This window comes from Oncorhynchus mykiss, chromosome 17 (genome assembly GCF_057628025.1).
Source record: "Oncorhynchus mykiss isolate SJ-2025 chromosome 17, ASM5762802v1, whole genome shotgun sequence".
Lineage (NCBI taxonomy): Eukaryota > Metazoa > Chordata > Actinopteri > Salmoniformes > Salmonidae > Oncorhynchus > Oncorhynchus mykiss.
In genome coordinates, this window is record NC_143038.1 from 61,622,501 (window position 1) to 61,647,781 (window position 25,281).

General features: G+C 44.1%; 1 protein-coding gene across 4 annotated transcripts in view; it reads right to left on the minus strand.

Annotated features, from left to right (window-relative positions):
• The window catches only part of LOC110494620 (SLIT-ROBO Rho GTPase-activating protein 2), a 159,910-nt gene that overhangs the window by 32,630 nt on the left and 101,999 nt on the right, over positions 1-25,281 (minus strand). For all 4 annotated transcript variants that reach the window (XM_090206218.1, XM_036950727.2, XM_036950728.2 and 1 more), the window contains exons 4-7: positions 17,980-18,142; positions 11,443-11,505; positions 5,773-5,988; positions 25-153 (exon numbers count right to left, since the gene is read on the minus strand). In XM_090206218.1, coding sequence (XP_090062344.1) covers positions 25-153; positions 5,773-5,988; positions 11,443-11,505; positions 17,980-18,142 — 571 coding nt within the window. The remainder of the gene's footprint in view (positions 1-24; positions 154-5,772; positions 5,989-11,442; positions 11,506-17,979; positions 18,143-25,281) is intronic.

The window sequence follows — 25,281 nt, forward strand, 5'->3', positions numbered from 1 at the left end:
GGTTGTGTGTATATGTGTACTTACGTCGATGATATCAGACAAGTCGTGGATGTAGTATTTGAAGACACAGCTGTTTGTAGCCTCTAGAGCCAGCAGGTATTCATTCCTTGCCTTGATTGCTTTCAGCTTGTTCTCTGTGTACTTAGCCTGCCGCTGAGAGGGACACAGAGAGAGAGGGGGGGGGGGGGGGGGTGAAAGAGAGCAAGAGAGAGAGGGGGAGAACGAGAGAGACAGCGAGAGAGAACAAGAGAGGTAAAAAGAGAGGATATAGAGAGAGAGGGGGAGTGAGAGTGAGAGGAGAAGGAGAGAGAAAAATAAGAGATAGAGAGTAGATAGAGGGAGAAAGAGAGAGAGGAAGATAGAGGGAGTGAGAGGAGAGAGGGAGAAAGAGAGGATATAGAGAGGAGATAGGAGAGGGAGTGAGAGGAGAGAGGGAGAAAGAGAGAGAGGAAGAGAGAGAGGGGGTGAGAGTGAGAGGAGAGAGAGGGAGAAAAATACGAGATAGTGAGTAGATAGAGGGAGAAAGAGAGAGAGGAAGAGAGAGGGAGTGAGAGTGAGAAAGAGAGATAACAGGATTGAGAGTGAGAACAAAGTCTATACTGGTAGATAATAGTAAGGCCAGTGGTAGGGTCTTGTCTCTCTGACAGAGCCCCCACTGTAGTAGAACATGGCTAGAGCTTTAAGCCAGTTACAAACATACATCATTCATGAACAACACACACATGCAGGTACAGTTGAAGTCGGAAGTTAACATACACTTATGTTAGAGTCATTAAAACTCGTTATTCAACCACTCCACAAATTTCTTGTTAACAAACTATAGTTTTGGCAAGTCGGTTAGGACATCTACTTTGTGCATGACACAAGTCATTTTTCCAACAATTGTTTACAGACAGATTAATTCACTGTATCACAATTCCAGTGGGTCAGAAGTTTACATACACTAAGTTGACTGTGTCTTTAAACAGCTTGGAAAATTCCAGAACAAGATGTCATGGCTTTAGAAGCTTCTGATAGGCTAATTGACATCATTTGAGTCAATTTGAGGTGTACCTGTGGATGTATTTGGTGCGAAAAGTGCAAATCAATCCCAGAACAACAGCAAAGGACCTTGTGAAGATGCTGGAGGAAACAGGTACAAAAGTATCTATATCCACAGTAAAACGAGTCCTATATTGACATAACCTGAAAGGCTGCTCAGCAAGGAAGAAGCCACTGCTCCAAAACCACCATAGAAAAGCCAGACTACGGATTGCAACTGCAAAAGGGGACAAAGATTGTACTTTTTGGAGAAATGTCCTCTGGTCTGATGAAACTGTTTGGCCATAATGACCATCGTTATGTTTGGAGGAAAAAGGGGGATGCTTGCAAGCTGAAGAACACCATCCCAACCGTGGAGCACGGGGGTGGCAGCATCATGTTGTGGGGGTGCTGTGCTGCAGGAGGGACTGGTGCACTTCATAAAATAGATGGCTGCATGAGGGAGGAAAATTATGAGATATTGAAGCAACATCTCAAGACATCCGGCGCCGACAGAGATGGCCGCCTCGCTTCGCGTTCCTAGGAAACTATGCAGTTTTTTGTTTTTTTACGTGTTATTTCTTACATTAGTACCCCAGGTCATCTTAGGTTTCATTACATACAGTCGAGAAGAACTACTGAATATAAGATCAGCATCAACTCACCATCAGTACTACCAAGAATATGTTTTTCGCGACGCGGATCCTGCGTTCTGCCTTACAAACAGGACAACGGAGTGGATTCCATGCAGCGACCCAAAAAAAAAACAACTCCGAAAAAGAGGGAAACGAGGCGGTCTTCTGGTCAGACTCCGGAGACGGGCACACCGTGCACCACTCCCTAGCATTCTTCTTGCCAATGTCCAGTCTCTTGACAACAAGGTTGATGAAATCCGAGCAAGGGTAGCATTCCAGAGGGACATCAGAGACTGTAACGTTCTTTGCTTCACGGAAACGTGGCTCACTGGAGAGACTCTATCCGAAGCGGTGCAGCCAACAGGTTTCTCCACGCATCGCGCAGACAGAAACAAACATCTTTCTGCCTTATGACTAACGCGACATGGTGTGATGAAAGAAACATACAGGAACTCAAATCCTTCTGTTCACCTGATTTAGAATTCCTCACAATCAAATGTAGACCGCATTATCTACCAAGAGAATTCTCTTCGATTATAATCACAGCCGTATATACCCCCCCCCCAAGCAGACACATCGATGGCTCTGAACAAACTTTATTTAACTCTTTGCAAACTGGAAACCATTCATCCGGAGGCTGCATTCATTGTAGCTGGGGATTTTAACAAGGCTAATCTGAAAACAAGACTCCCTAAATTTTATCAGCATATCAATTGCGCAACCAGGGGTGGAAAGACCTTGGATCATTGTTACTCTAACTTCCGCGACGCATATAAGGCCCTGCCCCGCCCCCCTTTCGGAAAAGCTGACCACGACTCCATTTTGTTGATCCCTGCCTACAGACAGAAACTAAAACAAGAGGCTCCCACGCTGAGGTCTGTCCAACGCTGGTCCGACCAAGCTGACTCCACACTCCAAGACTGCTTCCACCACGTGGACTGGGACATGTTTCGTATTGCGTCAGACAACAACATTGACGAAAACGCTGATTCGGTGTGTGAGTTCATTAGAACATGCGTTGAAGATGTCGTTCCCATAGCAACAATTAAAACATTCCCTAACCAGAAACCGTGGATTGATGGCAGCATTCGCGTGAAACTGAAAGCGCGAACCACTGCTTTTAATCAGGGCAAGGTGTCTGGTAACATGACCGAATACAAACAGTGCAGCTATTCCCTCCGCAAGGCTATCAAACAAGCTAAGCGTCAGTACAGAGACAAAGTAGAATCTCAATTCAACGGCTCAGACACAAGAGGCATGTGGCAGGGTCTACAGTCAATCACGGACTACAGGAAGAAATCCAGCCCAGTCACGGACCAGGATGTCCTGCTCCCAGGCAGACTAAATAACTTTTTTGCCCGCTTTGAGGACAATACAGTGCCACTGACACGGCCTGCAACGAAAACATGCAGTCTTTCCTTCACTGCAGCCGAGGTGAGTAAGACATTTAAACGTGTTAACCCTCGCAAGGCTGCAGGCCCAGACGGCATCCCCAGCCGCGCCCTCAGAGCATGCGCAGACCAGCTGGCCGGTGTGTTTACGGACATATTCAATAAATCCCTATACCAGTCTGCTGTTCCCACATGCTTCAAGAGGGCCACCATTGCTCCTGTTCCCAAGAAAGCTAAGGTAACTGAGCTAAACGACTACCGCCCGTAGCACTCACTTCCGTCATCATGAAGTGCTTTGAGAGACTAGTCAAGGACCATATCACCTCCACCCTACCTGACACCCTAGACCCACTCCAATTTGCTTACCGCCCAAATAGGTCCACAGACGATGCAATCTCAACCACACTGCACACCGCCCTAACCCATCTGGACAAGAGGAATACCTATGTGAGAATGCTGTTCATTGACTACAGCTCGGCATTCAACACCATAGTACCCTCCAAGCTCGTCATCAAGCTCGAGACCCTGGGTCTCGACCCCGCCCTGTGCAACTGGGTACTGGACTTCCTGACGGGCCGCCCCCAGGTGGTGAGGGTAGGCAACAACATCTCCTCCCCGCTGATCCTCAACACTGGGGCCCCACAAGGGTGCGTTCTGAGCCCTCTCCTGTACTCCCTGTTCACCCACGACTGCGTGGCCACCAACGCCTCCAACTCAATCATCAAGTTTGCGGACGACACAACAGTGGTAGGCTTGATTACCAACAACGACGAGACGGCCTACAGGGAGGAGGTGAGGGCCCTCGGAGTGTGGTGTCAGGAAAATAACCTCACACTCAACGTCAACAAAACTAAGGAGATGATTGTGGACTTCAGGAAACAGCAGAGGGAACACCCCCCTATCCACATCGATGGAACAGTAGTGGAGAGGGTAGCAAGTTTTAAGTTCCTCGGCATACACATCACAGACAAACTGAATTGGTCCACTCACACAGACAGCATTGTGAAGAAGGCGCAGCAGCGCCTCTTCAACCTCAGGAGGCTGAAGAAATTCGGCTTGTCACCAAAAGCACTCACAAACTTCTACAGATGCACTATCGAGAGCATCCTGGCGGGCTGTATCACCGCCTGGTACGGCAACTGCTCCGCCCTCAACCGTAAGGCTCTCCAGAGGGTGGTGAGGTCTGCACAACGCATCACCGGGGGCAAACTACCTGCCCTCCAGGACACCTACACCACCCGATGTCACAGGAAGGCCATAAAGATCATCAAGGACATCAACCACCCGAGCCACTGCCTGTTCACCCCGCTATCATCCAGAAGGCGAGGTCAGTACAGGTGCATCAAAGCTGGGACCGAGAGACTGAAAAACAGCTTCTATCTCAAGGCCATCAGACTGTTAAACAGCCACCACTAACATTGAGTGGCTGCTGCCAACACACTGACACTGACTCAACTCCAGCCACTTTAATAATGGGAATTGATGGGAAATGATGTAAATATATCACTAGCCACTTTAAACAATGCTACCTTATATAATGTTACTTACCCTACATTATTCATCTCATATGCATACGTATATACTGTACTCTATATCATCGACTGTATCCTTATGTAATACATGTATCACTAGCCACTTTAACTATGCCACTTTGTTTACATACTCATCTCATATGTATATACTGTACTCGATACCATCTACTGTATCTTGCCTATGCTGCTCTGTACCATCACTCATTCATATATCCTTATGTACATATTCTTTATCCCCTTACACTGTGTACAAGACAGTAGTTTTGGAATTGTTAGTTAGATTACTTGTTGGTTATTACTGCATTGTCGGAACTAGAAGCACAAGCATTTCGCTACACTCGCATTAACATCTGCTAACCATGTGTATGTGACAAATAAAATTTGATTTGATTTGATTTGATTTGATTTAGGAAGTTAAAGCTTGGTCGCAAATGTCTCTTCCAAATGGACAACGACCCCAAGCATACTTCCAAAGTTGTGGAAAAATGGCTTAAGGACAACAAAGTCAAGGTATTGGAGTGGCCATCACAAAGCCCTGACTTCAATCCTATAGATTTTTTTTTGCAGAACTGAAAAAGCGTGTGCGAGCAAGGAGGCCTACAAACCTGACTGAGTTACACCAGCTCTGTCAGGAGGAATGGGCCGAAATTCACCCAACTTATTGTGGGAAGCTTGTGGAAGGCTACCTGAAACGTTTGACCCAAGTTAAACTATTTAAAGACAATGCTACCAAATACTAATTGAGTGTATGTAAACTTCTGACCCACTGGGAATGTGATGAAAGAAATAAAAGCTTAAATAAATAAATCTCTCTACAATTATTCTGACATTTCACATTCTTAAAATAAAGTGGTGATCCTAACTGACCTAAAACAGGTAATTTTTACTAGGATTAAATGTCAGGAATTGTGAATAACTGAGTTTAAATGTATTTGGTTAAGGTGTATGTAAACATCTGACTTCAACTGTATATGCACACACACTATAATGGACTGTGCTGTGTGACCTGCATCATCAGCCAACCTGTCAGTAGAGGTCTCAGGGTCTCATTCCTAAGACAGGGCTGCTCTCATATTCTTGTCCCTGTACACACACACACACACACACACACACACACACACACACACACACACACACACACACACACACACACACACACACACACACACACACACACACACACACACGCTTTACCTTCTCCTTCATCTTCTCTATCTTCTTGACTGAGGAGCGTCGGACATGTTTCTCCTCCGTCTTGATGCTGGCCAGTGTGTCAGGTGACCTGGGAGTCTGTCTGTCGTCCTGGCGACCAGAGCGCCCCATCTGCTTCTCCTCCTGTTTCTCTGCATCCTTCAGTTTGTTCTCAGAGTTGATACTGTCTGTGTTGTACATGTGGTATGTCTTCATCACCTACACAGGGGGACAGGAGGAGCCGTGAGAGAGAGAGAGAGAGAGAGCAAGAGAGAGAGGGTTGTGTGTGTGTCATACACTGTCCAGCCGTGCTTCTCAAGGGTGTGTCTCATACAATATCACACCACTAAATATAAATAAAATGGCTGGGGGGCAGTATTGAGTAGCTTGGATGAATAAGGTGCCCAGAGTAAACTGCCTGCTACTCAGACCCAGAAGCTAAGATATGCATATTATTAGTATAATTGGATAGAAAACACTCTGAAGTTTCTAAAACTGTTTGAATGATGTCTGTGAGTATAACAGAACTCATTTGGCAGGAAAAAAACCTGAGAAAAAATCCAACCAGGAAGTGGGAAATCTGAGGTTTGTAGTTTTTCAACTCTTTGCCTATACAAGATACAGTATAAATTTGATCCGATTGCACTTCCTAAGGCTTCCACTAGATGTCAACAGTCTTTAGAACCTTGTTTGAGGCTTCTACTGTGAAGGAGGAGAGAATGAGAGCTGTTTCAACCAGAGGTCTGTTACCTACCCTTACCACCTGGGGGCGGCCTGTCAGGAAGTCCAGGATCCAGTTGCAGAGGGAGGTGTTTAGTCCCAGGTTGCTTAGCTTAGTGATGAGCTTTGAGGGCACTATGGTGTTGAATGCTGAGCTGTAGTCAATGAATAGCATTCTCACATATGTGTTCCTTTTGTCCAGGTGGGAAAGGGCAGTGTGGAGGGTAATAGAGATTACATCTGTGGATCTGTTGGGGCGGTATGAAAATTGGAGTGGGTCTAGGGTTTCTGGGATGATGGTGTTGATCTGAGCCATGACAAGCCTTTCAAAGCACTTCATGGCTACAGACGTGAGTGCTACGGGCCGGTAGTCATTTATGCAGGTTACCTTAGTGTTCTTGGGCACAGGGACTATGGAGGTCTGCTTAAAACATGTTGGTATTAGACTTGGACAGGGAGAGGTTAAAAATGTCAATGAAGACACTTGGCAGTTGGTCAGCGCATGCTCGCAGCACACGTCATGGTAATCCATCTGGCCCTGGTGAATGTTGACCTGTTTAAAGGTCTTACTCACATCGGCTGCAATCACACAGAGTGTGCAATCACACAGTCTTCCGGTACAGCTGGTGCTCTCATGCATGTTTCCGTGTTATTTGCCTCGAAGCGAGCGTAGAAGTAGTTTAGCTCATCTGGTAGGCTCGTGTCACTGGGCAGCTCTCGGCTGTGCTTCCCTTTGCAGTCTGTAATGGTTTACTGGTCCTGCCACATCCCACTAGCGTCAGAGCCGGTGTAGTATGATTCGATCTTAGTCCTGTATTGATGCTTTGCCTGTTTGATGGTTCGTCGGAGGTCTTAGCAGGATTTCTTATAAGCTTCGGGTTAGAGTCCAGCTCCTTGAAAGCGGCATCTCTAACCTTTAGCTCAGTGCGGATGTTGCCTGTAATCCATGGCTGCTGGTTGGGGTATGTATGTACGGTCACTGTGGGGACAACTTCGTCGATGCACTTATTGATGAAGCCAATGACAGATGTGGTGTACTCCTCAATATTCCAGTCTGTGCTGCAAAACAGTCCTGTAGCTTAGTATCTGCTTCATCTGACCACTTTTTATTGACTGAGTCACTGGGGCTTCCTGCTTTAGTTTTTGCTTGTAAGCAGGAATCAGGAGGATAGAATTATGGTCAGATTTGCCAAATGGAGGTAGAGAGAGAGCTTTGTATGCATCTCTGTATGTGGTTCAGAGTTATTTTCCCTATGGTTGCACATTTAACATGCTGATAGAAATTTGGTAAAACTGATTTAAGTTTCCCTGCATTAAAAGCTTTTTTTAGTTTCCTTAAGGCAGAATACAGCTCATTCAATGCTATCTTAGTGCCAACCTCTGACTGAGGTGGTATGTAAACAGCTACGAAGAATACAGATGAGAACTCTCTCAGTAGGTAGTGTGGTCTACAGCTTATTATGGAATACTCAATCTCAGGCGAGCAATAGCTCAAGACTTCCTTAGATATAGTGCACCTTATAGTATACCTTACATTGTTGCATCCTCTAATTGCATGTTCTGTTAATATGAATGACCATCATCTAAATGTGATTTCTGTCATTCTGAGCACCGTGGGTGAACGCCCTAATCAGGTTACACACCTAACTCATATGGTTCAGTAAGTTTATCAAATCTCCGGTAAATTAAAATGCTGCCAGTCAAATGTCCGGTAAATTAATATACTGCCGGTTAAATGTCCGGTAAATTAATATACTGCCGTTTAAATGTCCGGTAAATTAATATACTGCCGGTCAAATGTCCGGTAAATTAAAATGCTGCAGGTTAAATGTCCGGTAAATTAAAATGCTGCCGGTCAAATGTCCGGTAAATTAAAATGCTGCCAGTCAAATGCCCGGTAAATTAAAATGCTGCCAGTCAAATGTCCGGTAAATTAAAATGCTGCCAGTCAAATGTCCGGTAAATTAATATACTGCCGGTTAAATGTCCGGTAAATTAATATACTGCAGGTTAAATGTCCAGTAAATTAAAATGCTGCCAGTCAAATGCCCGGTAAATTAATATACTGCCGGTTAAATGTCCGGTAAATTAATATACTGCCGGTTAAATGTCCGGTAAATTAATATACTGCCGGTTAAATGTCCGGTAAATTAATATACTGCCGGTTAAATGTCCGGTAAATTAATATACTGCCGGTTAAATGTCCGGTAAATTAAAATGCTGCCGGTCAAATGTCCGGTAAATTAATATACTGCCGGTCAAATGTCCGGTAAATTAATATACTGCCGGTTAAATGTCCGGTAAATTAATATACTGCCGGTTAAATGTCCGGTAAATTAAAATGCTGCCGGTTAAATGTCCGGTAAATTAATATACTGCCGGTTAAATGTCCGGTAAATTAATATACTGCCGGTTAAATGTCCGGTAAATTAATATACTGCCGGTTAAATGTCCGGTAAATTAATATACTGCCGGTTAAATGTCCGGTGAATTAAAATGCTGCCGGTCAAATGTCCGGTAAATTAATATACTGCCGGTTAAATGTCCGGTAAATTAATATACTGCCGGTTAAATGTCCGGTAAATTAAAATGCTGCCGGTTAAATGTCCGGTAAATTAATATACTGCCGGTTAAATGTCCGGTAAATTAAAATGCTGCCGGTTAAATGTCCGGTAAATTAATATACTGCCGGTTAAATGTCCGGTAAATTAATATACTGCCGGTTAAATGTCCGGTAAATTAATATACTGCCGGTTAAATGTCCGGTAAATTAATATACTGCCGGTTAAATGTCCGGTAAATTAATATACTGCCGGTCAAATGTCCGGTAAATTAAAATGCTGCCGGTTAAATGTCCGGTAAATTAAAATGCTGCCGGTTAAATGTCCGGTAAATTAATATACTGCCGGTTAAATGTCCGGTAAATTAATATACTGCCGGTTAAATGTCCGGTAAATTAATATACTGCCAGTCAAATGTCCGGCGCCACATTTTCCTAAGGGAAACCCTGAAGTGCATACATAAACACACACACTTTTCTTCACTTTGTCTCTGTCTCTGTGTCTCTCCCACACACACAATTCTGCCAGGGAATGCCACACACGTGTGTCAGTGTGTGCAGGGTCAGCACTAACACTGACCACTTAAAGGGGAAACATGGGCGGACGACCCCATGCGTTTCCCTCTTTAACTATCAGACTGCTGCTTCACAAAGGTGTGTGTGTGTGTGTGTGTGTGTGTGTGTGTGTGTGTGCGTGTGTGTGTGTGTGTGTGTGTGTGTGTGTGTGTGTGTGTGTGTGTGTGTGTGTATGTATGTGTGTGTGTGTGTGTGTGTGTGTGTCTGTGTGTGTGTGTGTGTGTGTGTGTGTGTGTGTGTGTGTGTGTGTGTGTGTATGTGTGTGTGTGTGGCCAGAGCTAAGCAAGGCTCAGATTCAGATTCACTAATCTCTTGAAAAAGGATCACTTAAAGGGGCAATCTGCAGTTGCTCCATTCATTTTTGGACTTATAAATGAATGATATGTACCCATTGATTCATGAAGAATATAACTTATAAATGAATGATATGTACCCATTGATTCATGAAGAATATAACTTATAAATGAATGATATGTACCCATTGATTCATGAAGAATATAACTTATAAATGAATGATATGTACCCATTGATTCATGAAGAATATAACTTATAAATGAATGATATGTACCCATTGATTCATGAAGAATATAACTTATAAATGAATGATATGTACCCATTGATTCATGAAGAATATAACTTATAAATGAATGATATGTACCCATTGATTCATGAAGAATATAACTTATAAATTAATGATATGTACCCATTGATTCATGAAGAATATAACTTATAAATGAATGATATGTACCCATTGATTCATGAAGAATATAACTTATAAATGAATGATATGTACCCATTGATTCATGAAGAATATAACTTATAAATTAATGATATGTACCCATTGATTCATGAAGAATATAACTTATAAATGAATGATATGTACCCATTGATTCATGAAGAATATAACTTATAAATGAATGATATGTACCCATTGATTCATGAAGAATATAACTTATAAATGAATGATATGTACCCATTGATTCATGAAGAATATAACTTATAAATTAATGATATGTACCCATTGATTCATGAAGAATATAACTTATAAATGAATGATATGTACCCATTGATTCATGAAGAATATAACTTATAAATGAATGATATGTACCCATTGATTCTTGAAGAATATAACTAATAAAAGCCTCATGAGCTTAGTCACACCCCACCAGAACCCCAAATATAAGTTTGTTTTACTCCAATATTGGTCAATAAAGTAAATGTAAACAAACACTATATAGCCTCAAAACATGGTTAAAACGATCATGTTCATATCATGGACAGTCAGTTGTTGCATCCATAGCTCTATCCATGAATCTGAGAGTGGTTACATTTCTCCTGCCCTTCAGCTTTTAACTGAACCAGAGGCGGGGAGCCGCTTGGTTTTTCTTATTGTTTCAATTGCCGCTTTAAAGCTGAGGTGTTCAGGAGTTGAAGTGATGTATAGATATGATTAACTGCACAGCACCGAACACATTCTGTCTGTCAGACTCTGTGGAGTACTGAGACAGGCATTGAGCCCAGTCCTCTCTCCATAATGTGTGTGTGCCGGTCTATTTCTGTCTAGTGGAGTGTCTCACTGTGTAATTACACTATTAGTCTGCTGCTACTGGTCTTGACATAGTTATGTGGTTCCTCTGCTGCCCCTAAACAGAGAACAACCTCCCTCCTGGCAGGGAATCTCCCTGGGAATATGTCCTCCTCCACAAACACAGTTAAAACACATGGTGACTATCAAACGGCTATGTGACTGGCCTACACATACAACAGCAGTCTCATTGTGGTGAAGAGTGTGTGTATGTGTGACGAGTCAGTCTTACCGCGTAGAGCTCGTTCAGAACCTTCATCAGATCCTCCTGAAGCTGGACACCAACCTCTTTACTCTGCAGAGACAGACACAGAAAATATGTCCATCCTCTGTAATAACAGACATAACCTCATCGTTAACACGATAAATCCACCTGAACTATAACCATCCGCTCCCTGTCATCCATCTTTCCATCCATCCATCAAATCAAATTGTATTTGTCACATGCGCCAAATACAACAGCGATAGACCTTACCGTGAAGTTCTTACATACAAGCCCTTAACCAACAACGCAGTTCAGCAAATAGAGTTAAGAAAATGAATACTAAATAAATTAAAGTCAAAAATAAAATAAAATAGAAAGCAACACAATAAAATAACAATAACGGGGCTATGTATAGGGGGTACCGGTACCGAGTCACTGTGTGGGGGTACCGGTACCGAGTCACTGTGTGGGGGTACCGGTACCGAGTCACTGTGTGGGGGTACCGGTACCGAGTCACTGTGTGGGGGTACCGGTACCGAGTCACTGTGTGGGGGTACCGGTACCGAGTCACTGTGTGGGGGTACCGGTACCGAGTCACTGTGTGAGGGTACCGGTACCGAGTCACTGTGTGGGGGTACCGGTACCGAGTCACTGTGTGGGGGTACCGGTACCGAGTCACTGTGTGGGGGTACCGGTACCGAGTCACTGTGTGGGGGTACCGGTACCGAGTCACTGTGTGAGGATACCGGTACCGAGTCACTGTGTGGGGGTACCGGTTAGGTTAACTTGTATGTGTAAGTGTAACGTCTGCTTCCAGCTCACACTCTCAAACACGTAGATCCCCTGAACGCAGCTCACCTTCCAGCTCGCACTCTCAAACACGTAGATCCCCTGAACGCCGCTCACTTTCCAGCTCGCACTCTCAAACACGTAGATCCCCTGAACTCTGCTCACTTTCCAGCTCACACTCTCAAACACGTAGATCCCCTGAACGCAGCTCACCTTCCAGCTCGCACTCTCAAACACGTAGATCCCCTGAACTCTGCTCACTTTCCAGCTCACACTCTCAACCACATAGATCCCCTGAACGCAGCTAACCATCCAGCTCACTTTCCAGCTCACACTCTCAAACACGTAGATCCCCTGAACGCTGCTCACCTGCCAGCTCACACTCTCAAACACCTAGATCCCCTGAACGCTGCTCACCTGCCAGCTCACACTCTCAAACACCTAGATCCCCTGAACGCTGCTCAACTGCCAGCTCACACTCTCAACCACATAGATCCCCTGAACGCAGCTCACCTTCCAGCTCACTTTCCAGCTCACACTCTCAACCACATAGATCCCCTGAACGCTGCTCACCTGCCAGCTCACACTCTCAAACACCTAGATCCCCTGAACGCTGCTCACCTGCCAGCTCACACTCTCAAACACCTAGATCCCCTGAACGCTGCTCAACTGCCAGCTCACACTCTCAACCACATAGATCCCCTGAACGCAGCTCACCTTCCAGCTCACTTTCCAGCTCACACTCTCAACCACATAGATCCCCTGAACGCTGCTCACCTGCCAGCTCACACTCTCAAACACCTAGATCCCCTGAACGCTGCTCAACTGCCAGCTCACACTCTCAAACACCTAGATCCCCTGAACGCAGCTCACTTTCCAGATCCCAATCACCTTAATTCTGATCACCTGTTCACACACCTGTATGTCAAACTGTTCACTCACCTGTATGTCAAATCAATGTCACTATCACACACTATTTAGTTCAGTTCTTTGCACCCCATCATATGTACCGAGATGTTGAAATAAACCCAAGCCTAACGTGAAAAGAGCTATGGAGAGAGGAAGATAAAATAGAAGTTTCCTGTCAGTCTGTGTACAGCTGTTTCACACCTCACCTCAGGTCCATTTGGACCGTTAGGAACATTCTCCCTCATTAGTGCACAAAATATTCTCTCTCTCTCTCAATTCAATTCAATTCAATTCAATTCAAGGGCTTTATTGGCATGGGAAACATGTGTTAACATTGCCAAAGCAAGTGAGGTAGATAATATATAAAGTGAATATACAGTGCCTTGCGAAAGTATTCGGCCCCCTTGAACTTTGCGACCTTTTGCCACATTTCAGGCTTCAAACATAAAGATATAAAACTGTATTTTTTTGTGAAGAATCAACAACAAGTGGGACACAATCATGAAGAAAATTATTCAGCCCCTTTACTTTCAGTGCAGCAAACTCTCTCCAGAAGTTCAGTGAGGATCTCTGAATGATCCAATGTTGACCTAAATGACTAATGATGATAAATACAATCCACCTGTGTGTAATCAAGTCTCCGTATAAATGCACCTGCACTGTGATAGTCTCAGAGGTCCGTTAAAAGCGCAGAGAGCATCATGAAGAACAAGGAACACACCAGGCAGGTCCGAGATACTGTTGTGAAGAAGTTTAAAGCCGGATTTGGATACAAAAGGATTTCCCAAGCTTTAAACATCCCAAGGAGCACTGTGCAAGCGATAATATTGAAATGGAAGGAGTATCAGACCACTGCAAATCTACCAAGACCTGGCCGTCCCTCTAAACTTTCAGCTCATACAAGGAGAAGACTGATCAGAGATGCAACCAAGAGGCCCATGATCACTCTGGATGAACTGCAGAGATCTACAGCTGAGGTGGGAGACTCTGTCCATAGGACAACAATCAGTCATATATTGCACAAATCTGGCCTTTATGGAAGAGTGGCAAGAAGAAAGCCATTTCTTAAAGATATCCATAAAAAGTGTTGTTTAAAGTTTGCCACAAGCCACCTGGGAGACACACCAAACATGTGGAAGAAGGTGCTCTGGTCAGATGCAACCAAAATTGAACTTTTTGGCAATAATGCAAAACGTTATGTTTGGCGTAAAAGCAACACAGCTCATCACCCTGAACACACCATCCCATGGTTTGGGCCTGCTTTTCTTCAGCAGGGACAGGGAAGATGGTTAAAATTGATGGGAAGATGGATGGAGCCAAATACAGGACCATTCTGGAAGAAAACCTGATGTAGTCTGCAAAAGACCTGAGACTGGGACGGAGATTTGTCTTCCAACAAGACAATGATCCAAAACATAAAGCAACATCTACAATGGAATGGTTCAAAAATAAACATATCCAGGTGTTAGAATGGCCAAGTCAAAGTCCAGACCTGAATCCAATCGAGAATCTGTGGAAAGAACTGAAAACTGCTGTTCACAAATGCTCTCCATCCAACCTCACTGAGCTCGAGCTGTTTTGCAAGGAGGAATGGGAAAACATTTCAGCCTCTCGATGTGCAAAACTGATAGAGACATACCCCAAGCGACTTACAGCTGTAATCGCAGCAAAAGGTGGCGCTACAAAGTATTAACTTAAGGGGGCTGAATAATTTTGCACGCCCAATTTTTCAGTTTTTGATTTGTTAAAAAAGTTTGAAATATCCAATAAATGTTGTTCCACTTCATGATTGTGTCCCACTTGTTGTTGATTCTTCACAAAAAAATACAGTTTTATATCTTTATGTTTGAAGCCTGAAATGTGGCAAAAGGTCGCAAAGTTCAAGGGGGCCCAATACTTTCGCAAGGCACTGTATAAAGTGAAATAAACAATAAAAATGAACAGTAAACATTACACATACAGAAGTTTCAAAACAATAAAGACATTACAAATATAATATTATATACAGTATATATACACAGTCTCTCTCTCTCTCTCTCTCTCTCTCTCTCTCTCTCTCTCTCTCTCTCTCTCTCTCTCTCTCTCTCTCTCTCTCTCTCTCTCTCTCTCTCTGAATGGAACACAGATGTGCAGCCTCCTCTGACAACATCACACACACTGAGCAGCACATCACATCATTCTGCACTACTTACCACAGCCCCACTGTGTGTGTGCACGTGACTGTGTGTGTGTGCGTGTTCGTGTGTGTGCAAGTATGAGGGTGTGTATGAGTGCTTTACATGCGTAGCCTCTGGCTCATGGCACTGACTGGAAATGTTTTAATTTAACTCATTATCTAGTTAATTAGCCATTGTGTGGAGTTCAAACAGAAGCTATCATCAGATTAATAACTAATGTTTTGACGAGACAGTCCAGATTGACTCACTCCTGTCCTCTCAGTCAGACCCAGAGATGCTGAACCGACACCCCTGACAGTGACAGAGATGCTGAACAGACACCCCTGACCATGACAGAGATGCTGAACCAACACCCCTGACCGTGACAGAGATGCTGAACCAACACCCCTGACCGTGACAGAGATGCTGAACCAACACCCCTGACCATGACAGAGATGCTGAACAGACACCCCTGACCATGACAGAGATGCTGAACAGACACCCCTGACCATGACAGAGATGCTGAACAGACACCCCTGACCATGACAGAGATGCTGAACAGACACCCTTGACCATGACAGAGATGTTGAACCGACACCCTTGACAGTGACAGAGATGCTGAACCGACACCCCTGACCGTGACAGAGATGCTGAACAGACACCCCTGACCATGACAGAGATGCTGAACAGACACCCCTGACCATGACAGAGATGCTGAACAGACACCCTTGACCATGACAGAGATGTTGAACCGACACCCTTGACAGTGACAGAGATGCTGAACCGACACCCCTGACCGTGACAGAGATGCTGAACCGACACCCCTGACAGTGACAGATATGCTGAACCGACACCCCGGACAGTCACAGAGATGCTGAACCGACACCCCTGACCGTGACAGAGATGCTAAACCGACACCCCTGACCGTGACAGAGATGCTGAAACGACACCCCAGACCGTGACAGAGATGCTGAACCGACACCCCGGACCGTGACAGAGATGCTGAACCGACACCCCGGACCGTGACAGAGATGCTGAACCGACACACATGACAGTGACAGAGATGCTGAACCGACACCCCTGACCGTGACAGAGATGCTGAACCGACACCCCAGACCGTGACAGAGATCATGCAACCATAGAGAACAGTTACAATAAACAGTAGAGGGTCAGAATAAACTGGAATCTCTTGAGTAAGGTTGCAAAATTCTGGTATCTTTCCCAAATGACCAAGATTTTCCAGAGAACCCGGTTGGAAGATCCCTGGAATCAGCAGGTGAATAATACTCCAGCCAGGATTTCTGGAAAACCTGGGAATTTGGGGAAAGTTCCTGAAATATTGAATCCCTACTTGAGTCATCTCTTTCTCTCGGGAGTTACCGAGTGTGTTCCAAATGGCACCCTATTCCCTATGTAGGGTGCTACTTTTGATAGGCCCTGGCCTGAAGTAGTGCACTACATAGGGGGCATGGTGCTATTTGGGACCGAACTAGCTATCTCTCTTACAGAAGAAAGGTTGGAGATGAGTAATCCCATATGTTTATCTGTACTGAGACATTCAGAAACACTTCCTCACACACACCGGCAGAGAGGTGAAAGGTGGGAAGAGTTTGGAGAGTTGGATAAGAGTGGCCTTGAGACCTCAACTGTCATATCAACATCCCAAATACAGGGCTAATGGGGAGGGGGAGGCAGAGAGGCAGGGAGGGCGAGAGAGAGATTCTCAATTGTGAAAAATACCGTCCTCTCCTAGACTCCTCTGTCCTTTCTCCTCTGTGACCCCGAAGCCAATAAGTGGTGGAGTGGTTGAGAGTGTAAATCAATAGTAGGAGAACGGAAGAGTGTTCTTCCCTCCACCTTAGTATCCTCCCTGAGTCCTTCACGGAAGAGTTTCTGCCACACCCCTCTTTGAATCAGCTGTTGTTTTGTCAGAGAAGAAAAGCATTCACATGTTTAAAACGTTGCTACTTGTCATTTAAATGTGTGCCACAACTAACAAAATACATTTTGACCAATTTAAACATATATTTGTGGATTCGTCATATGCCTGTAGAGTCTCCTTTCATACAAGCGCATTTGTCTCCACATTTCCTCTCCTCGATTACCTTTGACCTTTTTCAAAATAAAAATAATCATTTGTTGGGTGCCTATATTTGTCCTACGTCACAAATGTACATGTGTGTATTAATATGTACTGTAGGTGTGAATTGGAAATGTTTTTGCATATCCCTACTCTCCCTGAGACACCCTTGGAGAGTGGTGTCACAGCCAGGGTCTGCCATTGTCAACAGCGACCCTGGAGCAATTAGGTTCAGTGCCTTGGTCACGGGCATATCGGCAGGGTTTTCACTTTGCCGGATCGGGGAATTCAAACTAGCGACTGTTTAGTTACTGGCCCAATGCCCTAACGGCTAAGCTACCTGCCGCCCAAAAGGAGGCAAGGACAGGGGAGTTAACAAAACCAATTGAGAATCTCCCAGGGAGGGAGATAACGGTGGGTAAATTGTCAGAGGTGTTTGTTTTTGGGACAGAGAGAGACAGAGATAGAGAGTGTGCTGACATAGCAGTGGGTCGAACCCATGAGGCAGCGGCCTAGACCGTTATGCCACGCTAGACCACAGGTGTGTTATGTTATGTGTGGCTGTGGTGTGTGTTGTGGTATGCATTTGTGTTTGACGTGCATGTGCACGTGTGCTCCCGTGTGAGATACCTTTTTGAAGAGTCGTCCGGAGTCCTCGCTAACCTGGGCGAAGCGCGGTATAATGTTATTGAGGTAGAGGTCAGACAGGGTAGCGTGGTCTCGGCTCTCCCTCTTCACCTGACTCAACAACAGGTTCCAACAGTTAACTGGAGACAGTACACTCTGCTCCTTCCTACACACACACAGGGAGGGAGGGAGAGAGAGAGAGAGAGAGAGAGAGAGGGGGAGGGAGGGAGGGACGGAGGGAGGGAGGGAGAGACAGACAGACAGACAGACAGACAGACAGACAGGAGGAGAATTTAGTACACCACAAACACTATATTACATCAGTACTCAGTGTTCACCACCTGTTAAGCAGGGCATAATGCATCAAAAGTCACTCCTCTCAGCAAAACAACTAAAGTTAGAAGTATGGAACAAACAGTAAAATGTTGAAACAAGAGCGAGCCAGAGAGATGAAGAGGGAGAGAGAGACACTTTATTGAAATATGACTGACAGCTCGTGTACACTAGATAGCGGTAAATGGCCACGGGCCACTTAGGCCTCCCAGAGTGACTTGCTTGTGGCCGTGCTGGAAGCATATAGCATTCAGCACAACAAGTTTGTATGAAGGTCTGGTTATTAAATGGGTAAACAGTTTAATCCATTCTCCATTTCATGAATTTATTCACAGGTATATAGTAATATGCTCTAAAACACTCTGTAAATATTTCATTAACTCTATTTTCCTAAAACTGCATTGTTGGTTAAGGGCTTGTAAGTAAGCATTTCCCGTTAAGGCTGTCTGTCTGTCTGTCTGTCTGTCTGTCTGTCTGTCTGTTTGCCTGCCTGCCTGCCTGCCTGCCTGCCTGCCTGCCTGCCTGCCTGCCTGCCTGTCTGTCTGTCTGTCTGTCTGTCTGCCTGCCTGCCTGCCTGCCTGCCTGCCTGCCTGCCTGTCTGTCTGTCTGTCTGTCTGTCTGTCTGTCTGTCTGTCTGTCTGTCTGCCTGCCTGCCTGCCTGCCTGCCTGCCTGCCTGTCTGTCTGTCTTCCCACCTGGTTACACAACCTTGTGTGTTTCCTCTATTGACGTACCATGTGACATCCTTCATCCTCTACCCTGACAGAACCATCATCACCTCTGACCCTAACACATCACATGTTCACCCACACACACCCATGTGTTGTACTTGGCTGGACTGCCTGGATGTTTCCTCTAGTTAAAATCATACATTCCTGCAGCATTAGAGACATGGAGGGGGCAGGAGAGAAGGGGACTGAAGCAAGCTGAGCTCCAGTTCTCCTCCACATTCAGCTCCTTTAGTGTTGTTGCCTCTGTGCTACAGATACACAGAAACACACAGGGCAGCTGTCTCCACGGAGTCACCACACACACAAAAACTGAAAATATGTCAGATTCCAGCATGGCACCAGAGCTGAGCTGCAGCAGATGCAGTGGAGCTGTTAGAGACCCAGATGTAGAGAGAGAGGGGGGGAGTGAATGAGAGAGAGGGGGGGAGTGAATGAGAGAGAGGGGGGGAGTGAATGAGAGAGAGGGGGGGAGTGAATGAGAGAGAGGGGGGGAGTGAATGAGAGAGGGGGGGAGTGAATGAGAGAGCGGGGGAGTGAATGAGAGAGAGGGGGGGAGTGAATGAGAGAGAGGGGGGGAGTGAATGAGAGAGGGGGGGAGTGAATGAGAGAGAGGGGGGGAGTGAATGAGAGAGAGGGGGGGAGTGAATGAGAGAGAGGGGGGGAGTGAATGAGAGAGGGGGGGAGTGAATGAGAGAGACAGGGGGAGTGAATGAGAGAGAGGGGGGGAGTGACTGAGAGAGGGGGGGAGTGACTGAGAGAGAGGGGGGGAGTGAATGAGAGAGGGGGGGAGTGAATGAGAGAGGGGGGGAGTGAATGAGAGAGGGGGGGAGTGAATGAGAGAGAGGGGGGGAGTGAATGAGAGAGAGGGGGGGAGTGAATGAGAGAGGGGGGGAGTGAATGAGAGAGACAGGGGGAGTGAATGAGAGAGACAGGGGGGAGTGAATGAGAGAGAGGGGGGGAGTGAATGAGAGAGGGGGGGAGTGAATGAGAGAGAGGGGGGGAGTGAATGAGAGAGGGGGGAGTGAATGAGAGAGGGGGGGAGTGAATGAGAGAGAGGGGGGGAGTGAATGAGAGAGACAGGGGGAGTGAATGAGAGAGGGGGGGGAATGAGAGAGAGGGGGGGGAATGAGAGAGAGGGGGGGAGTGAATGAGAGAGAGGGGGGGAGTGAATGAGAGAGTGGGGGAATGAGAGAGACAGGGGGAGTGAATGAGAGAGGGGGGGAATAAGAGAGACAGGGGGAGTGAATGAGAGAGGGGGGGAGTGAATGAGAGAGGGGGGGAATGAGAGAGAGGGGGGTGAGTGAATGAGAGAGGGGGGGAGTGAATGAGAGAGGGGGGGAGTGAATGAGAGGGGGGGGAATGAGAGAGAGGGGGGGAATGAGAGAGGGGGGGAGTGAATGAGAGAGGGGGGAGTGAATGAGAGAGAGGGGGGAGTGAATGAGAGAGGGGTGGAGTGAATGAGAGAGGGGGGGAGTGAATGAGAGAGGGGGGGAGTGAATGAGAGAGGGGGGGAGTGAATGAGAGAGGGGGGGAATGAGAGAGACTCACCTTTTATTCATATTATTATTTATTTAACAAGGCAAGTCAATTAAGAACACATTTTTATTTACAATGACGGCCTTCCAAGAGGCAATTGGCATTAGCCCACGTGTTTCTCTCTCTCTCTGTGTGTGTGTGTGTGTGTGTGTGTGTGTGTGTGTGTGTGTGTGTGTGTGTGTGTGTGTGTGTGTGTGTGTGTGTGTGTGTGTGTGTGTGTGCGTGCGTGCGTGCGTACGTGTGTGTGTGCATGTGTCCGTGTGCGTGTGTACAGTACCAGTCAAAAGTTTGGACAAGATGTTTAACAAAAAAGTGTGAAACAATATTCTTAAAAGTAGCCAACCTTGATGACAGCTTTGCACATTTTCTCAAACAGCTTCATGAGGTAGTCACCTGGAATGCATTTCAATTAACAGGTGGGCCTTGTTAAAAGTGGAATTTATTTTCTTCATAATGTGTTTGAGCCAATCAGTTGCGTTGTGACAAGGTAGGGGTGGTATTCAGAAGCACTATTTGGGAAAAGACAAAGTCCATATTATGGGAAGAACAGCTCAAGTGGGGAGGCAGGTAGCCTAGTGGTTAGAACGTTGGACTAGTAAACGTAAGGTTGCAAGATCGAATCCCCGAGCTGACAAGGTAAAAATCTGTCGTTCTGCCCCTGAACAAGGCAGTTAACCCACTGTTCCTAGGCCGTCATCGAAAAAAAGCATTTGTTCGGGACTGAAACAGTGGGTTAACTGCCGTGTTACTCCTGGTACTATTACTGATAGTATTACTGATGGTACTGTTACCACTAGTATTACTCCAAGTACTGGTATTACTGATGGCACTGTTACCACTAGTATTACTCCAAGTACTGGTACTACTAGTATTACTCCAAGTACTGGTACTACTAGTATTACTGATGGCACTGTTACAACTAGTATTACTCCAAGTACTGGTACCACTAGTATTACTCCAAGTACTGGTATTACTGATGGCACTGTTACCACTAGTATTACTCCAAGTACTGGTACTACTAGTATTACTCCAAGTACTGGTACTACTAGTATTACTGATGGCACTGTTACAACTAGTATTACTCCAAGTACTGGTACCACTAGTATTACTCCAAGTACTGTTACTACTAGTATTACTGATGGCACTGTTACCACTAGTATTACTCCAAGTACTGGTACTACTAGTATTACTCCAAGTACTGGTACTACTGGTATTACTGATGGCACTGTTACCACTAGTATTACTCCAAGTACTGGTACTACTAGTATTACTCCAAGTACTGGTACTACTAGTATTACTCCAAGTACTGGTACTACTAGTATTACTGATGGCACTGTTACCATTAGTATTACTCCAAGTACTGGTACTACTAGTATTACTGATGGCACTGTTACCACTAGTATTACTCCAAGTACTGGTACTACTAGTATTACTGATGGCACTGTTACCACTAGTATTACTCCAAGTACTGGTACTACTAGTATTACTGATGGTACTGTTAGTGCTAGTATTACTCCAAGTACCGCTACTACTGGTATTACTGGTGGTACTGTTAGTGCTAGTATTACTCCAAGTACTGGTACTACTAGTATTACTGATGGTACTGTTAGTGCTAGTATTACTCCAAGTACTGGTACTACTAGTATTACTGATGGTACTGTTAGTGTTAGTATTACTTCAAGTACTGGTACTACTAGTATTACAGATGGTACTGTTAGTGCTAGTATTACTGATGGTACTGTTACTCCCAGTATTACTGATAGTATTACTTATGGCAATGTTACCACTAGTATTACTCCAAGTACTGTTACTACTAGTATTACTGAGAGTAAGGTAACAGATCGTATTACCTACAGTACTGTTACCACTAGTATTACTCCTAGTACTGTTACCACTAGTATTACTCCAAGTACTGTTACTACTATAATTACTCAGAGTAAGGTTACTGATCGTATTACTTACAGTACTGTTACAACTAGTATTACTCCTAGTACTGTTACCACTAGTATTACTCCTAGTACTGCTACTACTAGTATTACTGATAGTAAGGTTACTGATCGTATTACTTAAAGTACTGTTACAACTAGTATTACTCCTAGTACCGTTTCTGCTAGTATTACTCCTAGTACTGCTACTACTAGAATTACGGATGGTAAGGTTACTGATAGTATTACTTATGTGACTGCTAGTATTACCCCTAGTACTGTTTCTTCTAGTATTACTCCTAGTACTGGTACTACTAGTATTACTGATGGTAAGGTTACTGATAGTATTACTGATAGTAAGGTTACTGATAGCATTACTTATAGTACTGGTACTGCTAGTATTACCCCCAGTACTGTTTCTGCTAGTATTACTCCTAGTATTGTTACTACTAGTATTACTGCTGGTACTGTTAGTGCTAGTATTACTGATGGTATTGTTACTGCTAGTATTACTGATAGTACTGTTAGTGTTAGTATTACTGATGGTACTGTTAGTGCTAGTATTACTGATGGTACTGTTAGTGCTAGTATTACTGATGGTACTGTTACTACTAGTATTACTGATGGTACTGTTAGTGTTAGTATTACTGATAGTAAGGTTACTGATAGTATTACTTATAGTACTGTTACTGTTAGTATTACTCCTGGTACAGTTTCTGCTAGTATTACTCCTAGTACTGCCACTACTAGTATTACTGATGGTCCTGTTAGTGCTAGTATTACTGATGGTACCTTTACTACCAGTATTACTGATAGTAAAGTTACTGCTAGTATTACTTATAGTGTGGTTACTACTAATATTACTCCTAGTACTGTTTCTGCTAGTATTACTCCTGGAATTGTTACTACTAGTATTACTGATGGGAGGGTTGGTGCTTGTATTACTGATGGTACTGTTAGTGTTAGTATTACTGATGGTACTGTTACTACTAGTATTACTGATGATCCTGTTCGTGTTAGTATTACTGATAGTACTGTTAGTGCTAGTATTACTGAAGGTACTGTTAGTGTCAGTATTACTGATAGTACTGTTAGTGCTGGTATTACTGATGGTACTGTTAGTGCTGGTATTACTGATGGTACTGTTAGTGCTAGTATTACTGATGGTACTGTTAGTGCTAGTATTACTGATGGTACTGTTATTGATAGTGTTACTGATGGTACTGTTAGTGCTAGTATTACTGATGGTACTGTTAGTGTTAGTATTACTGATAGTACTGTTAGTGCTAGTATTACTGAAGGTACTGTTAGTGTCAGTATTACTGATAGTACTGTTAGTGCTGGTATTACTGATGGCACTGTTAGTGCTAGTATTACTGATGGTACTGTTATTGATAGTATTACTGATGGTACTGTTAGTGCTAGTATTACTGATGGTACTGCTACTGCTAGTATTACTGATGGTACTGTTAGTGTCAGTATTACTGATGGTACTGTTACTACTAATATTACTGATGGTACTGTTACTACTAGTATTACTGATGGTACTGTTACTAATAATATTACTGATGGTACTGTTACTACTAGTATTACTGATGGTACTGTTACTACTAGTATTACTGATGGTACTATTAGTGTCAGTATTACTGATAGTACTGTTAGTGTTAGTATTACTGATGGTACTGTTAGTGCTAGTATTACTGATGGTACTGTTAGCGCTAGTATTACTGATGGTACTGTTAGTGTTAGTATTACTGATGGTACTGTTACTACTAGTATTACTGATGGTACTGTTAGTGCTAGTATTACTGATGGTACTGTTAGTGTTAGTATTACTGATGGTACTGTTAGTGTCAGTATTACTGATGGTACTCTTAGTATCATTATTACTGATGGTACTGTTAGTGCTAGTATTACTGATGGTACTGTTAGTGTTAGTATTACTGATGGTACTGTTAGTGTTAGTATTACTGATGGTACTGTTACTACTAGTATAACTGATGGTACTGTTAGTGTTAGTATTACTGATGGTACTGTTACTACTAGTATTACTGATGGTACTGTTAGTGTTAGTATTATTGATGGTACTGTTAGTGTTAGTATTACTGATGGTACTGTTACTACTAGTATTACTGATGGTACTGTTAGTGCTAGTATTACTGATGGTGCTGTTACTACTAGTATTAATGATGGTACTGTTACTAATAGTATTACTGATGGTACTGTTACTACTAGTATTACTGATGGCACTGTTACTACTAGTATTACTGATGGTACTGTTACTACTAGTATTACTGATGGTACTGTTACTACTAGTATTACTGATGGTACTGTTAGTGCTAGTATTACTGATGGTGCTGTTAGTGTTAGTATTACTGATGGTACTGTTACTACTAGTATTACTGATGGTACTGTTACTACTAGTATTAATGATGGTACTGTTACTAATAGTATTACTGATGGTACTGTTACTACTAGTATTACTGATGGTACTGTTACTACTAGTATTACTGATGGTACTGTTACTACTAGTATTACTGATGGTACTGCTACTACTAATATTACTGATGGTACTGTTACTACTAGTATTACTGATGGTACTGTTACTACTAGTATTACTGATGGTACTGTTACTACTAGTATTACTGATGGTACTGTTACTGCTAGTATTACTGATGGTACTGTTAGTGCTAGTATTACTGATGGTGCTGTTAGTGCCGGTATTACTGATGGTACTGTTACTACTAGTATTACTGATGGTACTGTTACTACTAGTATTAC